Source organism: Pogona vitticeps, chromosome 10 (assembly GCF_051106095.1).
Source record: "Pogona vitticeps strain Pit_001003342236 chromosome 10, PviZW2.1, whole genome shotgun sequence".
Classification (NCBI taxonomy): Eukaryota; Metazoa; Chordata; class Lepidosauria; order Squamata; family Agamidae; genus Pogona; species Pogona vitticeps.
Genome location: NC_135792.1, coordinates 15173759 through 15192378, shown reverse-complemented (window position 1 = coordinate 15192378; position 18620 = coordinate 15173759). Strand labels below are relative to the sequence as shown.

Below are 18620 nucleotides of genomic sequence, written 5' to 3'. Positions count from 1 at the left end.
ACAATCTCATACACCAAAAGCATACATGCATGGCATGGAAATGCTACAAAAAAGGCTCAATCCCTGTCAGCCAAACAAAATATTCCACATATTCATGCAACAATATTGGCTCTACTCACAGTTAGTACTAAAATTGTGTAGTTGATGGAATAAATATCAAAAGGAACAGTGACGAGCATGGCACAAACAGTGGGACAAATACTTATTTGATTGTTCCCTCAGTCAGATATGCTTCTGAAATTAACAAAGGGGTGAGTTATGGTTTTGGTTTTTGTTCTGTTCTAAGGCTGCAGTTATGGAACAACTGATTGGTTCAAAATTGGGAAAGGAGTACGACAAGGCTGTGCATGGTCTCCCTGCTTATTTAACTTATATGCAGAATACATCATGCAGCACTGAATGAATCCCAAACCGGAATTAAGATTGCCGGAACAAAATCCGATATGCAGATGATACCACTCTGATGGCAGAAAGTGAGGAGGAATTAAAGAACATCGAGGGTGAAAGAGGAGAGTGCAGAAAAATGGTCTGAAACTCAACATCAAAAAAATTAAGATCATGGCCACTGGTCCCATCACCTCCTGGGAAATTGAAGGGGAAGATTTGGAGGCAGTGACAGATTTACTTTCTTGGGCTCCATGATCACTGCAGATGGTGAAAGCAAGCAACAAAATTAAAAGACGCCTGCTTTTTGGGAGGGAAGCGATGATAAACCTAGACAGCATCTTAAAAAGCAGAGACATCACCTTGCCAACAAAGGTCCGCATACTCAAAGCTATGGTTTTTCCAGTAGTGATGTATGGAAGTGAAAGCTGGACCATAAAGAAGGCTGACCGCCAAAGAATTGATGCTTTTAAATTGTGGTACTGGAGGAGACTCTTGAGAGTCCCCTGGACTGCAAGGAGAACAACTTATCCATTTTGAAGGAAATCAACCCTGAGCGCTCATTGGAAGGACAGATCCTGAAGCTGAGGCTCCAGTACTTTGGCCATCTCATGAGAAGAGAAGACTCCCTGGAAAAGACGCTGATGTTGGTAAAGAGTGAAGGCAAGAGGAGAGGGGGACGACAGAGGACGAGATGGTTGGACAGTGTCATCAAAGCAACCAACATGAATTTGATCAAACTCCAGGAGGCAGTGGAAGACAGGAAGGCCTGGCGTGCTCTGGTCCATGGGGTCACGAAGAGTCAGATATGACTTAACGACTAAACAACAACAAGGCTGCAGTCATAAAATACCTGACTTGGCGTGGACATGGTATGGGAATGAACCCTACTCCTTTTTCCTGTATTCTGCTCACACTGATTAGAACTCCAACCACAATGTGATTTGTAAACTGTATTTTTAAAAATAATTTTATCTTAAAGGGCCACTTATACACTTCACTGAATTCAGTGGGTCTTATTTCTGAGAATGACTTACAGGGTTATTCTGTAATTAACTGAATCCTTCAAAAGCAGTTGGCATTTCCTTGACTCTACAGTTGACCATGTTTTTTAACCTGTCAGATGCTGAACTCTAAACTTCCTCAGAAAGGTTTGGTTCACCTATGTCAACTCTATGAATTTATGACCGTGAATCGGTGCTTGTAGTTGAATTAACTAGCAGTATTTTTTTAAAAGCATGTGCAGAAAAACATTGGCTGTCTAACTGTTGCAGAAGGATAAAGGGATAGGGGAATAATATGGAACTCATAACTTTGGCATGCAGGATGGGAAAGGGAAATGGAAGAAGTCAATGGAAGAACAGCCACTCTTTCCACTGATTTCCCTTTTTGCCATTTAGAAGGAGTTAATCCACCATGTTCCCTTACCAAAGCAAATTGAGTTTGATTGTCCCATTCTCAGGTTGTCTCCATATCCAGTCCTGCAGTTCTAAAATAAGATTAATATTCACTCAGCTAAACTGTTCCCATTTCACCCTTTGTCTCTCATCTTCTCTCCCAGATGCAACACACCTTTAAAAATTACAACAGGACACATTTCTTTAAAACAAAACCCCCACTACTTCTTTCTTTAAAAAATGTTTTAATAGTCTGTTGCAATATATTAATCTGTGATGCATGTAACTAAAAACAAACACTTCATGAGAGTCAACACAGTTGGTGAATGCAGGACCGTGGCCTGGTGAAAGGGGCACATTTCCTTTCTGCATGAGCACAAGTTGGAGAGGGAAAATCCCAGAGACAGAAGTAAGAGAACACCCATTGTTTAGTTCAGTAGGGACAGGAAGATCTCTTCTTGGCAGAAGCTTCAGGGAAAGTTACTAGACCCTTGTTGCTCCAGTCTTGCCTGCCATCTTTACTCCAGGGAACTACAAAGAGCACCGTTAGGCTTGCAAACGATGTGCAAGTGAGGGTCAGGAATGGCAAGCCTCAGTAGCATATCAGACTCCAGATTTCAGCTCCACTGCACAGGAACAAGGCTGCTGCCATACTGACCTTGGAAATGTTGTGATTCAAATATCGGGGCTGAATGGGGAAGGTGATGCCAGGGGGCTATAGTGTGATGACTGTACCATCCTCACGGAGGCTCCCCGCTCGGCTGCCCCGGATTGGACTGCCATTGCCACTGTGACTGTTCAGGGAGGGCAGGGAGCCCTGAGAGCTATAAAGAGACAAGCTGTGCTGCAAGCTCTCCAGCAGACCACCATTGGGGCAGCTGGCAGGCAAATCACTCTCAATCACAAGGTCACCCTCTTCATCGCTTTCTCCTTCGGCGGCGCTGCAGTTGCTCAGGTACTGGGAAGCTGGGCTAGGCGTCTGCTGGCTAGGAGTGCTGTCCGTGGAGACGCCCGAGCTGCCTGAAGCTTTGCTGCTTCGGATCACGTTGTTACGTTGGTTGGCTGGCTTGACAGTAATGATGAGATTGTGGCTGTTCGCCACCATCATGTCTGTGACCTGGTCCAGTGACTTTCCTGCCACATCAATGCCATTGACTTCCAGGATCTCATCATTCACAGCCAGTAGCCCAGTGCTCTCTGCGAGACCCCCCTTGACCAAACGGGAGATGAAGATGCCAGGCACCTTCTCAACACCATGAGGGGCCACACGCATGCTGACTCCATCCCGGATATAGAAGCCCAGTGGTTTGTTTGACCCATGCTTATGGAGCCGCACACGTCGGTGGGTCTCTGGTAGAATGTCAACATCAATGATGGAGGAGATCTGGCGGAAGTCCTGTGGCATGCCAATCAGCAAGTGGGGCTTGGCCCGCTGGTGCACCGGGCGCAGGAGTCCCTTTTTCTTCCGTTGAAGGGAATTGGAGGCAAAGACACTGGTGTCAGCTTCTGCTGCAAGAGAACAGGGAAGACAGCACAGATCAGACCTTCAGTTACAATCTGTCAGAATTCAACCATTCCTAGAACCGATAAGAGAATGTGATAAAACTCAGTTTAACAGTCTGTTGCAGCAAATAAGAAACCTTTAGGCGGCACAGTTAAGACCAATAGATTTGTTACATCATCAGAGATTACCTGGAGAAGGATTCAGCTGCTAGAAACCAGTCTCATCTAACTAAATGGACAGTCCTAGCAAGTGTTAGGTGTTGACGTCTGATTCTGTTGCCCTTTGATGTACAGCATGGTTATCATTAATGAGGTGCTCTGTTATCATTTTGCCAACTAGGAAAGCATCAACATCCAACAAGTTGGACATATGAAAATCTGCTAATGAACATTTCTTGGATGTCACAGAGCCTTAATGTAGACCTGCTCTGAAGAGGTGTTGCGCAGCCACTGATTCTCATTGTCCAGGGGCTCCCAGAACGCAGAGGGCGTCCTTGTGCACTGACTCTCCTGTCTCTTTAATATGGTTTAGTGGCTTTTCCTCCAGTGATGCCTTCATTGTCACCAAAGTCCAAAAGAAGCCCTTGCCAGTCTTGACAAGACAACTGGTTTCCTCAGATGCTTTATCTGAGGAAGTATTCTCTATACTTATGACAGTTCATGCAGGAATAGCTCTCCAGTAAATATTTCTAAATCTGTGTTAAGTCAGTGGCAGCAAAAAAAGGGCTCATGTAGCACCTTAAAGACTAATAAGTTTTATTTGGCACAAGCTTTTGTGGACTGTAGCCCACTTTCTCAGACATTCTATGCATCTGGGGAAGTCTAATAAAAAGTCAGTGAACAACACTGCTCAGTTTTTAAGGTGCCAAAGGCTCCTTGTTACAGTAAATCAGTCTTAAAGGTGCCACACGTTCCTTTGTTATTTAACTGGAAACTCAAAACAATAGAGGTAATATCATTCTTATTTGTGTTCTTTCTATTTTGCCTTCATTAAAAAGGACAAGGAGAGAAATATGAAAAGCAGTTTATTTAAGGTAACTGTAACCAATTCCTTATAAACTCAGTCAAATACAATGCAGGCCTCTTCTCTGATCAGTAATCCTGTCTCCCTTTTCCCATCCTTCTCCAACCCAGGCAGTCCTGGATATGTAATACCTACTAGTACTGCAGAAGCCAGCCTCCTCTTCTGGGATTACAGACTGTGTAGCAGGCTGGGATTAAAAGGGATATGAATAATTCAGTTTTAATCACACTTTGAGTTGCACCCCTATTGATTTAAATCTGTAGCTGTCAGAGCAAAGCGCACAGAGCAGCATCAGAATCTACAAAGCCTGCTTCACCACTGCAACTGCCCATGCTCAAAAGAAAGACTGCCAATGGTATCAGTGGAGGGAGAAGAGGAAAATGCAGACAGGACAGTACATGGAATTTTAGAAGGATCCACCACAGGAGTAACAGCAGCTCAAATGCACTAACAGAGATGCTTGATTTGCTTGTTCTTCAGGGCCTGGATAGTGCTCCGTTGTCCTCTTTCTAATCACACTGTATGTTGATTTAGTTCACTGTAAACCTATCTAAAATGATATGTTGATTAATATGTAGGAAGAGGAAACATGGTTATAGTGGAATGAGGGCTTTCAGAATTAAAGCACCAGATCTTTCTCTTAGCGAAAAAATAATTTGCAGGGAGGTTGATCTCATCTGCAATCTCTCTTAGTTTCTCTGTTCCCTCTGTGTATAGCTGCAATCTTCACTGAATATGGGGGGGCTGAAAGTGGGGGAATGAATTTCCCCAGCAGCAATACACTATTGTGAACAATCCCTGTTCTGAGAATTATTTTGAGGTGGATTTGTCCTGAGTGAAGGTGCAAAACCCTGTTCCAAGTGGTGATAAAAAGTGCTACATCTGGCTTGTGCATGTGGGTCGGCCTTTCCCAAACTGGGGACTACAAGCCCCATAACTCTCAACACATGTCCAAGGCATTATGTTGGAAAAGGAGGATATGGATCAACAAGCTGCATGCAATTTTGGAATCACCTTGTAGCTGTGGCTATTGGTGACTATAATCTTTAGTGCCTGCGCCTACCATTCAGCAGTCAATCACTGCATGGTACTAAAAGCTATCAGTAAACCACTTCTGAATGCCTCATGCGTAGGAAAGGGGGAAATTTAGCCCTTAAGCACTCAGATTTGAACTGTTAAAAGAGACAATTGAGTCTACCTTTTTTACTCTCCCATAAAATAGGGAACTGAGACCTACAATTGCAGTTCCCTTTTCAAAAGAAAGAGAAGACCGTTCTTCTTCAGGTATGGCTGGAGAGTTGCCCATTGCCACTGAGAAGGAGAGGCTGGAGAGTTATAGAGAAAAGACTTATTAGTAACAGGCCTGGGAAAATTTGCTTTCTAGACTGCAGCTCCCGCAGTCTCACGGATAGCATAGCTAGTGGGCATGCTTAGCAGTTGAATTTGAGGTTGTTGTTTAAAAAAAGGAATGTTTCCAACAACTGGTTAATTAGTGACATTAATTTTACTTGATTAAATTAAACATCTAATATTGTTTTAAGTTCTGATTCTGCATCAGAATATCACAGAGAAGCAGCTCAGGGCAGGGCAAGAAATTAAGCCATATCCAGAATGGTTGAGACATCCAACCTGCCAAAGGGTCCCTCCCCCTGATGAACAATTTTACTCAATTCATAACCTCCTAGAACAAACACACTTTGCAATCAGAAAAACTGTACATTTCTGAGTTTATAGTACATTCCATGAAATGAAAAAAGTGTTGGACAATATGTGCACATATGAAAAACTGCTTAAAGTTCTGAAATGCGTACAAAATGTTTCAGTCCACAGGTACATACATTTAAAATTGTACATTTTAAAAATGCATGCACAAAAAGGTGCAAGGGAGGGAAGATTACATATCAACTAGAAAGGGGAAAGCAAGGTAATTTGGATGATAAATTTGCTGAATTCAAGATGATCAATTCACCCCTTCTCTACCTTCAGACCAGGAATATTTATACAATTTTGCTGGCAACAGAAGTCTTCTTACACTAAACCTAGCAGCACAGATTACTCATCCCCTGAAGAGGACAGAGCTTCTGAGTGGACATAAAACAGCAATATTTACTGAATCAATCAGAACAGGTTAGTGTTTTAATACAGGCACAAACACTGTAATAAGGGATCAGTTATCCAGGACCTGAACTCAAAGCACAGCACCCACAGAAGAAATGTTACTAGAGTCTTGGAACCCCCACTCCCATCATAGGGAGTGGCAGAGTCAACCTGGAAGACAAAAAAACAGCATGTGACTGATACTGTCCTGTTTATTGTTTTTCCCCATCTGATTGCCCAGGGGTAGATTTCTGCTTGATAGAGCCAACAAGATTCCCAAAGTGGAGGGGATAAAATCTTTTCCCAGGTCATGGTGCTTAAAGTGATACAGCCCTCATTGGACAGAGCTCCTAAGTTAAAAATACTGCACTGTATTTTTGGTGCAGCAGTTTATTTTTAACTAGGAAGACTCTGCAGCAGGATAGAAGACTTATTTTTCTTCTATGCAACGGGTAAAAGCACATCCAGATCCAGGTTTTCCCCTTTCTTGAGTGGGGCGCCCTCTTTGGGCCTTTCCACCCAGGTGGCCCCACTCCCCTCCCTCCCTCCCTCCCTCAGCCTTTGTTTCCTATGGGTTCACCTTACAGGACCTCTCGGTGCTACCGCCCTTGTCAGCAACTGCAGACTGAAATCTGTGGTTCCCTTCTTGAGTCATTCCATCCCATCCCATCCCTGATCTTTTTCAATCCTCACCAGCACTGCGGCTGTTTCCGGTGGCCCCTGGCATCTCATGAGGCGCCTAAAGTAGAGCAGCCTTGATTTACTTTCTAGCAATTCATGCCATCTGTAAAGCTCTCCTCGAACACCACATTTGAAACAAAATAATTTCTTTCCTGTCAGTTTTCTTCACTATCCAGCTTTCATATCTGTACATAATAACTGGGAATATATGTGATCTTCCTTTTTGTCTCCAATGAGACATGCTTACATGAGTCTCTGTTGTCTTCTGATTTCTTGGCTGCATTTATATTGATGATTGAATGCAGGTATACAAAACTTGAAAAATTTCCATTTCTTCATTATCAACATTAAAGTTATATAGGTAAAGGTAAAGGTTCCCCTTGACATTTAGTCCAGTTATGTCCGACTCTAGGGCGTGGTGCTCATCCCCATTTCCAAGCCACAGAGCATGCATTTGTCCGAAGATAGTTTCCATGATCATGTGGCCAGCGCGACTAGACACGGAACACTATTACCTTCCCATTGAGGTGGGAAAAAGTTCTTCCCTCAGTCTATACATGCTTTCTTCCATTGGTTGTCTCTTTTATCCTGACCTACCTCACAGTTTGTTACAAGGTCTTTCTTATACACCTTTCTCCTGTGGTGTCACTAATGTCTCCCAACTCTATATCTCCACCTGCCCTTTATAGCCATAATGGCTGTCCCCTGCACCCCTTCAGCATCCTCCACTTTAAAGACCCCCCCCCAACAGATGGAGACCGGACTACAGCAAAGTCAGGCAAGAGAGGACAGATTAAACAAGCCCCTGCTTCTTCCTCTGTCTTAAGGTGGTGTCTGACACTCGCTCTCATTACTCCTATTGAGAAGCAACCCTGCCCCCACACCAGCTCTGGTTTAATGCACTCCTCCCCAAAGAGGTGGCACAAATCAGAGGAGGGATAATGGAAGCTACCCTGCAAAGCAGCTGCCTCACAGTCCAGTGGCAGGGAAGGCCTGGTTCTCCAGAGAAGAGGAGGTCCAACAGGCTGGAATTTTGCAGAGGGAATCAAGAGAGGCCACGGCTGGTCTTTTCTTGGCCCTTGTCCTGGCAGACGGCAGAAGGACCTCTCCTCCATTCCACACAGGAATGCTGACACTACCAATCCCTTCACAAGGTCTGACTTTATGCATTCCTTCTCCCAAAAGATGGTGCAAATCAGAGAGAAGGAAGATGGAATGTAAGCTGCAAAGCAGCTGCCTCACAGTCCACCTCCTTCCCAGTGTTGATGCTTCAGTCAGCTTCTGAACGTGGACTGTAGAAAGAGCACCCTCTAGTCCTATGCTTCAGAGGACAAGCTCTTAAGCTATTCTGGAGTAAATAGTTGTTGGCTACTTCGAACCTCCCTCTCTGGGATGCATGCCTTAATATAATCAGAGGGCTTCAGGGAACCTGGAAGCAATGTCGTCAGGAGGCTAGACTCCATTACGAGTTTAGGCTCCCAGCAGGGTCACCCAAGATGGAATGATCATAGCTGAGAAACCAGACTAAGATGTGTCCACCCTTTTCAGGACAGAATGTCATGTCAGCAGAAGAGGAGAACAGATAAGTCCAGTGGTGATTAGGGCAGAGAAACTCTCAGAGGACAGCTACTGGGCAATAGCAGTACTACGTGACACTAGAGGAGCATCTTTCCACAGATGATGGCAATGATTCTCAAGCTAACTTACTGTGTACTAGTACTGCACAAAAGGCATTGGTCAGCCACTTCTGAATATTTTGTACCTTGGAAACCCTGCGATGAGACTCTCCAAGATGAAACAAGAACCAGTGCTGGAAGATAAGGCTCCCAGGTCAGAGGGCACACAATCAAGTACTGGGAAGAGCAAATGATAAATACAAATAGTGCTATCACTGATAGAGCAACTAGATTAAAGTTGAAAGGATGTCAGGTGACCACCATGAACAGAGGTGAAAGGAAAGTCTGATACTGCTCAACACATACCATTAGAACACAGAAGTATGAATCAGGGTAAGCAGGAAATCATAGCGTAAAAAATGAAATGTTTAAACATTGCAGTACTTGATGAGAGCCAACTAAAGCAGACTTTTCAGTGAAAAACAACCTGTTTTACTCTGGAAACGATAACATCAGAAGAAATTGTATTTTTCTAATACCAATGCAATATGTACCACAAGCTGTGGTGTCATGATGTAAGTCTGATTAAATAATATTAGTCAGATGATGTGGAAAACCTATCAAGATAATCCTCATTGAAGCATGTGCTCCAACTATAGATACAGAAAAAGAAAAAAATGTTTTTATGCAAGGGTCCAGGAGGAATCTGATCATACGCCAAAACAAATGCATTGATGATCATAGATGACTGGAATACAAAAGTAGAAACTAAGTCAGAGCCAAATGTTATTGGAGAATTTGGCCTAGGAGTTAGAAATGAGCAGGAAAATGTCTCTCAGAATTCTGTGAAGCCAATAATGCGACACCAATCATCTCCTTATTGCAAATCCATGCTTCAGGCAACAGAAGAGGCGTACACATAGGTGTCTATATAGATTGTAGTATAGACACCAAATAGAACACATAGCTGGATCTAGTAGATGGAAAAGTGGTATTCCCTCAACCAAAAGAAGACCGGGAGCAGACTGTGGTACTGGCCACGAACTGTTAATATAAAAAAGCGAAGTAAAAGAACCCTAAAAAAATCATGGAGTGAAAGTATAATTTAAATAACATTTCTAATTAAAGTCCATGTAAAGAATATATTTGCATTACCAAACTCAGTCGACAATGAACTGGAAGAACTAAGTATTAAAACCAGAGGAGGGATGCAAAGATGATAGATTCCACTGAAGAAAACTCCTGTGATGAAGAACCTGCAATTTTTTTAGAGCAAAGTGAAAGCGCTTGGAAGAAATGAATCACCAGGAGTGGGTTGTATACCAACAACTATTTCAAACTAAAGAAAGTGAATTTGTGAAAATGCTAATAAGGCTGTGCCAAAAAATACTGAAAACGAAACAATGGTGCATAGACTGACAGTCAATCTACATTTTAATCCCCAAGAAATGCGGTAAGTATAGGAAAATTTTGTTAATTTCACTACAAGGAAATGATGCTCCAGGTTTTGCGAAATAACATTTTTACCATATATAGAGCAAGGGATGCCTGATGTTCAAGCTTTATTCTGAAAAGGAAGAGTTCCTAGAAATTATATTGCAAATATACACTGGCAACTGGAGTTTCAGAAACAAATAGTTTCAGAAGATCAGTCTGTACTTTATAGATTGTGCAAGTCATGAAAAGCAATGGACTTTTTTTAAAAAAAGGTGTGCCTCAGCACTTGAATATCTTGATGCTTAAATCTTCTTGTGGACAAGAAGCTTTTGTTCTTGAGAGAATGTGAACAAGCAGAATAGTTTTGCATAGACAAAAGTATCAGACAGAGATGCATTTTATCTCCCCATCTTTTCATTGTGTATGCATAATATATCACATGCAAAGGAGGATTACATTCTGATAAAGGAAGAGTGGTACAAGAAATATTAATAATTTAAGATACATGGATAACGCTATCTTACTGGCATTCAGGAGGAATTGTTTGACTCCTAATGAAGGTGAAGAAGAAAGTGCAAAAGCAGGACTATAGTTGAATATGAACAAGACAAAAATCAGAAGAACTATATAACTGTATAACTATATAAGTGGGATGTGGTGGTGCTGTGGGTTAAACCTCAGGAGCCTCTGTGCTGCAAGGTCAGAAAACCAGCAGTCATAAGATCAAATCCACGTGACGGAGTGAGCTCCCGTCGCTTTGTCCCAGCTCCTGCCAACCTAGCAGTTCAAAAGCATGTAAAAATGCAAATAAATAGGTAGCACCTTGGTGGGAAGGTAACAGCATTCCGTGTCCAGTCGCGCTGACCACGGAAACTGTCTTTGGACAAACGCTGGCTCTATGGCTTGGAAATGGGGATGAGCACTGCACCCTAGTCAGACACGACTGGACTAAATGTCAAGGGGAACTTTTACCTTTACCTAAGTTTGGGAATTAGTAATTAGTGATAAGTTGATATGTCATAGGACAAAAAAGGAGAAGATAATGGAGAATAATTTTGTAGATATATGGTAAGGTTTTTTGGACTTTGTATTATTGAAAGGGGAAGGCCAATTACCCAAACAAGAGATAATGGCCTTCTGGAGGGGGGTACAGTGTAGGGAACCATAAACATTGGACTGTGAAGGAAATATACTGTATCTCTATTGGTCCTGGTGACGGATGCACTAATTTAGTTATATTTATTGAGCTGATATTATGTACAGTAATTCACGTGTGAGGAATTTTTTTATTCTTTAGTATCTTAGTATATTTTAAATCTTGTTTCCTTTCATTTTGCCATTTTTTGTTATATACAATAAAAATACTGTATAGCATAATAAAAAGAATTAGGGAGCAGAGCAAGGGGGAAGAAGTTTTGAGGGAAAAGTGTCTAAGACAATAGCAGGTTTTTATGTTGACTAGAAACAGAAGTAGAAGATAGAGTTAGCTTATATAACCTAGTAGCATACAATCATATATTATCTTCTAGAGGACCTGCATCCTATTTTTTTCCAGAGAGTCCACCATGTTATTCTGTAGTCTAGTGAAGAAAAACCAATAGCTAGGTTTGAGTATAACCTAAGGAAGTAACAGCTTCAGTTCACAAAAGCTTAAGCTAAATACAACTTGCTAACATTTCAACTCCCACAAAACTCTTTGTTGAATTCTGTTTTGCTATTCTGCTCTTCAGCTAAACGTTTGTGCAAAGGAGGATGAAGACAGAATGTTAACTCTTTCATACATACATTTAAATCTTAGTATATTAATTTCATGTATATATTCCCTTTTGTCCAATAGACACAAGGCTCATTCCCTCTTTATTCTCACAATAGTAGTTGATAAGATAGGTCTGGTGTGACTACCCCAAGGCCATGCAGTCAGTTTCATAACCCAATGGGAATTCAAACTCTGGTCCAGCACTCTAACTGCTACACCACATTAGTTCTCATTTATATCTTATATTAAAATAAAATATTACTTTGTTTCTATCAAACATCCATAAATTTTCCCTTTCTATATTTGCACATCTTAACTACAGATGGAAAATGTTGAAGGCAGTTGCTCAGAGTGGCAGAAAAAGCATAGTGATTATTCCTGAAGGGCAGAGGAATAATGGGTATAGATGGTAATGACAGAAAATGCGCAGAAGGTAACCACCACTGTGACTCTAAGGGTGTACTTCCTGTGCTGAGTTCACTTTGTGTTGATGGCTGCTCCAGTCTCCAGACAAGCAGGGAGAAAAGCAAGATTTGGTGAAGCTATTAAAAGAACCGCTTGTACAATTATTTATTGCCATAGACAGCCCAAAAGACAAACCGGTGTGGAATTTCATGTGGGTTGAGCAGTAGAGGCAATGCTCATGGGAATAAACATTTCTTCCAATTTTAGAACAAAATCCCTCCTCCTAAGGACAATACTAAGCATGCTAATTTTGCACAGGCCCTTTTGTTTGCAGAAGGCAGAAGGCTAATACTGTTGAATAGAAGTGAAGACCTATTCCAGAATATTGCTCCTGTACAGATCAGCAGTAGAAAACTTCTGGGTATCCTGGCGTTTCGGAATTCATCTCCCAGAATTCCAACCAGACCAATAGTAAGAGATGACAGGACTTGTAGCCCGAAAGAATTCAGAGGACAAGAGGCCTGCCATCCTGACATAGACAAATCATTACTAGAGATACAGAACTTCATGTTTTTGGATTACAACACTTGGAATTCTCAAGGTAGTATAGCACCTGTAGTGCAAAAGCGCAAAGCTCCATTCCATAGCACCACCATCCCCACATGATGAGAGAGAATCTCTGAAGTGAAGAATTAATGTGGGCTATTAATGTGGGCATAGAAAATTAGGTGGAAGATTGCAGGTGTTTGACTCAATCTTGTGAAGGGAGGAGAGGATGGTAACAGGTGGATTTTGTTAGTATGCTTGATTTCCAGACTCACACACTAAGTCATCCACACCAGTGGTTTCCAACCTTGGGTCCTCCAGCTGTTTTGAGCCTCAACTCTTACAATCTCTTATTAAACATGCTGATAATGGCTTCGGGAGCTGAAGTCCAAAACATCTGGAGGACTAAAGACAGAAAACCACTTAGCTACATAGAAGCAGAATGCCAGAACAGACAGACCCAAATACTAATGCATTATTCTGTGTGAAATTCAGAAAAGAAATGCCATTGCCAAACTATGGAAATAAATGCTTGAACACATTAGAGACAGGAATGAACCACACTCTCCCTTGCCTTATGTCCAATTTTGGTGATACTGCTAATGCTGGGACCAAGGAAAAAATTTAACACTTTCTTTTGCTGAAGTCTTGATTGTGATTATAAGCAAGGCTGAGCAAAATTTCTAGTCATTATAGGGACAGCTTCATTGCTCTAGTCATTCCCTTGTTGACAGCTTATGGAGTAGACATAGACACAGAAACAAAGGTCTTTGCTTCTAATTCTGATTTTGCTTCTAATTTATATCAAATAAATCTGAATAGTATGGAATTTAGCATGGAGTATATCGTCCCTTGATGTTAGGAAAGTGTGACCTTGATGTTAGGAAAGTGTGACGGCAAGAGGAGAAGGGGACGACCGAGGATGAGATGGCTGGACAGTGTCTGCGAAGCAACCAACATGAAATTGACAGACCTCCGGGAGGCAGTGGAAGATAGGAGGGCCTGGCGTGCTCTGGTCCATAGGGTCACGAAGAGTCGGACACGACTAAACAACAACAACATATCGTCCTCATTTATGGTCCAACAGATAATAGCTCTCAGCAGGTAAGCACTGAGATTTAATGGTTAAGATAACATATGAGGCTCAGGACAATCCAGATTCAAATTCTCACACTCTCGGGCTATCCAGTCTCATTGTAAAGATAAAATGGAAGGGGCAGAAGGGAAGCAGAGTGATATACACCACTTTGAACAAATGGGTACACACTTCAGTCTTCTGATATCTAATTTGTTTTTTTTAATTAGAGCAGCAGAGGATCATTAATTAGAGCAAGGTGTCAGACCATGGCAGGAGCAGGGAGGATTCAGATGTACAATACATACTAGTTAAGGGAGCGGAGCTAAGTATGTTGTTCAGGTGAATCTCTGGCCCTTTGGCCAAACACAATCTCTAAGGCTTCCCTCACCTGATCTATACCTTCCTTTGCTCTTATCTCGAGTCAGTGATAGATTATTATTATTATTATCATCATCAACATCATCATCACCTTAGAACTGCAGATCTAGAAGGGACCATATGGATCATCAAATCCAGCCCCATCAAAGGAAGTACAGTGGGGAACCAAACTCCCAACTTCTGGCTCTGCAGCCAGATGCTTAAGCTACTCAACTATCCAGAAGTTATTCAAATCCCAGGGATTGCATTAATGCCTTCACAAAGCTGAATTCTGAGGCACAGAGCTTGTCACACTGGGGCTTTCTGAGTAGATATGCAAAGAACTGAGGTGCACTTTATATAATTGGAGAGGAAAAGTAAAAATGAGTACGAATTACATCTGGCCAGCCCAGTTTGTTATGGGTCCCATAGACTGTAACTGGTTTTTAGTTGGTGTGTGCCGTCAAGTTGGAACTGATTTACAGAACCCTAACAGGATTTTCAAGGTACATGAGATATTTAAGCAGTGGCTTTACCAGTTCTACACCCCTAGTGAATTTAAATGGCTGAGCAGGGATTTGAAACCTAGTCTCCATAGTCCTAGTCCATCACTTTATCCACACTGGAAGTCAGAGAGCCCTTAATTTTGCCCAGTGCTGGAATGTGCCCTTTCAGCCCCTGAACAAATTAGAAATCCAACTCCTGATCTGAAAAAGAACCCCATACCCCACCCCAGTCTTCTGCAGCATGCCAGCAGGAGACTGCATGTGTTAAATTACATGTATAAATCTATGGCTGATCTACTATTTCTAAGCATAGTAAATTGCAATTAAAGTAGGCCTATTGACTCAATGGAGATTTGGTGAACCAATTTCTCTTTAAGTTCCATTGATTTAGTGGGCCTACTTTAGTTGCTTTACTTGCTACACTAAGCAACAGGATTTCAGGCTATATCTGAATTGCTCTAGATCTGAAATTTTAAACACAGCCCAAAATAGAGGTTTTTGGCCAAAGAACCAGTTTACAGAAAAATATGAAGACAAGGAGGTAAGGGACAGACTCAAGGCTACCCACAGGTACAAACAAATTAACAAATTTCTCTGTTGTGCTTTTTACACTTTTTGAAGGACAAGTTGTTCCATTCCATTTCTGCATCAGTTCACAATTAGGGAATACAAAAAAAAAATCATATGCATATATAAAATGCATCTATTTTTTTCTAATGCATCTATTTTGGAGTGCTATCTTTTGCTTGGCAGGCTTTTGCAAAATTTAGAGAAGTATGAACACTTGACAGGTAGGTATATTTTGGTTCAAAGTATATTCTGGTTCAGGAAAAGTGAATTAGGCTGGTTCATGCTAAATTGTGAATCAGATGGATTTTGCTTCCATCCTTAATTTTGGACAGAAAACTAATTTTTAATTTCATTTTTACTTGCTGCTGTTAAACTGCTGAGATACAGAAAGCTTTGCTGAACTATTGTAAGTCACCCAGTGATCCGCTGTAGTCTAGATCTGTTTGCTCTAAGCTCCCTGATTGAAGGACATGAAGAAACAAAAGAATGACACAAAATAACTTTGCTGAGTCAAGAAAAGAAAATTTGCTACCTCCTTGAGTGTTTCCTTACCTCGCTTCTGGATGATGATCCGGAGCAGAGGATTGGCCGATGAGAGTGCCTTATGGTAATTGTCATCATTATTGATGGGCAGCAGGTCACCATGAATGTCTGTATATCCAAGCAGGACATCCACACATGGGATTTGGTGGACTCTCTGAATCAGCTGGTAGAATTCTTGGAAGCCACCCACGGTCGAGCGCTTCACCGCAAAGCGGCGGAATTCAGCATCAAACTGTAAAGAAATTAAAAACTTAACATTATTACTCAAATGTAATTTGTAACAGGATACAAATGTACTAAAAATTTAAAAACAAAAATTAAATACAGCCTATCTGTTACACGAGTAAGGTTGCTTGTTTATAGGATTAGTTTTCCTCAAGAGGGTAGTTTTCTGCCTCCCACAGCAACAGCCAGTCTAATCATAAAATAACTAGCCATGCAGGTGTTTTGTATGACAAATGCCAATCCCAAGTATTACTACATAGGACTGGGAAGCCATGAAACCTTAGAGAACTGTGTTCTGCAGGGTTGGCAATACCAAGCGGAGGGATCAATAGTCCAACTAATTGCAAGATGATGGGATGCTGAACCTCAGCCTTATTAATGCAGTGGCACAAAAGATTGGCAAATGCAGTGAGGAGTTTGCTACAAATATACAGCAGGCAAGCAGGTCAGTAAAATATGAAGAGGCATATCTGGGAATAGCAAGAAATACTTTGAGGTGCCTGATTTTGATACCACCCAAAGGAAATGGTTGAAACAAAAGTTTACAAAAACTATAGGCTTCTGACAGTATTGTTTTTCATCCTTCACTTTCCTGCAATTCCCAAAGTAGTCTTGACACTCACTGTAATGCACTTATTGTGGGAGTGTTTGGCTATGCTGACTGGAGATTGTGGGAACTGCAGAGGATTCAGAGGATACCAGGTTGGAGAACATTGTCCTTAAGGAACTTTGCCTAGAGCTCAGTCCAGAAGAATAGCATTCATTGCTGGAATCTTTCCATCTAGGTTGTATTGTAAACAACAGCTTGTTACAAATCCTTTATCTGAGGTACGCCCTCTTCCACACTAATGTGCAAACCCTGAAATGAAAAGAAATAATAGCATTCCTAAAAGGAGGGCAGTACCATGTAATGCTTTATTTTGTTGTTATTGGCATATTGCAAGTTGACTACTGTGTTTTCCATATAGCTTTATGATCCATCTTGGAAGAAACTACGTTCTTAAAATAGGAGACATAATTTTGTGTCATAATATAAATAAATAGACAGTAAGAAGTAAATAAAGTAATAAAAAGACAGGACAACTGGAAGCTGCCTTCCACCAGGTCAGATTGCTTTTCCATATCACCATACGGCCATGCTGTCTGGTGACGATGGGAGTTGTAGTCTCGCACAGCTAAAAAGAACACCAAATGACAGATGATCCAAAATGTTGCATTGTGCGGAAAGGGGGTGTTCTGTCCCAGTTCTCTTAGGTGTACCTCTAAAAAGACTGTCAGATCAGTCTCTAAGAAGAGGCCCATTATAAACAGAATTCTAGAGGGCTTGGGTCTCCAAAAAAAATCCCACATGCCCTATTTCCTTACTCTTTTAGGTAGTGTGCAATAAACGTTCCTCCTCTCTAGAATATTATATCCCCAGACACATGCTAATAATCCCCAAAAGGGCAGATCGGAATCCTTGCAGCACTGAAGCCGCCTCGGTGCTAAGCCCTTCCCCGGGCTCGGGAGGCGGCTTCTGATGGTTCACCATTGCATAACCCCCTCTAGGAACGCCGTTATTTCCCCAATTCTCGTTCCGCCGGGAGGCGAGCAGCAGGCGACGGTGCCCGCCGGCGGATACAACCCGGGAGAGCGAGAGAGGCGCGGGCAGAGTCAGCGCCCGTCCCCGGCAGGCAGGAGGAGTCCCCCCCCCCCCCGGATCACGGATCCCAGCGCTAATCCTCCGCCGGCATCTTCCGCACTGCCGGGGTGGGGAAAGGATCGCCCGGGGCCGCCATCGGCTAGGCCGGGCGAGCTGCGCCAAGAAAGCGCACCCGGGATGGACCCGGCGGCGGGTCGGAGAGCGCCGGGGACGCGCCGCGCACCTGCTGCAAGGCTGGCCCCCAGCCGGGCATCCCTCGCCGGGGCCAGGCGGGCCGGGTGGGATCCCTTGGGCGGCGCGTCGCCCGAGTCGGGAAAGGAGGCAGCTCTTGCGCGACGCGACGCGCGCCCGGGAGCGCCTGCCTGCCTGCCTGCCCGCCTGCCTGCCCGCCTGCGCCCGGCCACCGCGGACTACAGCGATCCCCCCCCCTCGCCCCTTCTCCCGGCGGGGTCCCTCCTTCCCCCGGGCTCGGGCTCACCTTGCTCTTGACCTCGATGACGGGTTCCGGGCTGCGCGCCGGGGTGCGGTGGTGTTTGGCCATGCTGAGGCCGGGAGGGCCGCCTCCTCGCGCCCGCCCGCCCGCCGCGGCGGCTCCTGCTGCTGCTGCTGCTGCTGCTCCACACCGAGCCGAGGGAGGAGGCCGGGCGGGAGGGCGGACGAACGAACGAACTCACCGGCCATGACGTCACCGCCCCAGCAGGTTTCGGGCTTCGCGTGCCATTGGCGTAAGCCGGTTGGCGGGGGCGGGCTCAGAGCGTCCGCGCCCCAAGGATGGAAGGTTGCTGACAACGTCGCCTAGGTAACCGGGGCTCGGAACGCTCCGAGGTGTCGCCGACGGCAGGAGATCAAAAGG

The 18620-nt window shown here is 43.3% G+C and overlaps 2 protein-coding genes across 4 annotated transcripts in view; one reads left to right on the top strand and one right to left on the bottom strand.

Annotated features, from left to right (window-relative positions):
* ENKD1 (enkurin domain containing 1) overlaps nucleotides 1-18620 on the top strand; it is a 42651-nt gene that overhangs the window by 23756 nt on the left and 275 nt on the right. Inside the window, exon 8 of one of the 2 annotated variants that reach the window (XM_078380375.1) lies at nucleotides 380-437. The exons of the other annotated variant lie outside the window; for it this stretch is intronic. The gene's annotated coding sequence lies outside the window, so the exon portion shown is untranslated. Of the gene's footprint in view, nucleotides 1-379; nucleotides 438-18620 lie in introns of those variants that run through there. 2 annotated transcript variants of the gene reach the window in all.
* PARD6A (par-6 family cell polarity regulator alpha) lies at nucleotides 2007-18446 on the bottom strand. 2 transcript variants are annotated; one of them, XM_072980951.2, is made up of 3 exons: nucleotides 18246-18446; nucleotides 15910-16132; nucleotides 2007-3287 (listed from the first exon to the last, which is right to left on the bottom strand). In XM_072980951.2, exons 1-3 carry the CDS (start codon nucleotides 18306-18308, stop codon nucleotides 2497-2499), a joined length of 1077 nt encoding a protein of 358 aa, XP_072837052.2. In that variant the 5' UTR covers nucleotides 18309-18446; the 3' UTR covers nucleotides 2007-2496. The 2 variants fall into 2 exon arrangements, with proteins under 2 accessions (XP_072837052.2, XP_072837051.2); XM_072980950.2 differs by having other exon boundaries at nucleotides 2007-3290; nucleotides 18246-18444.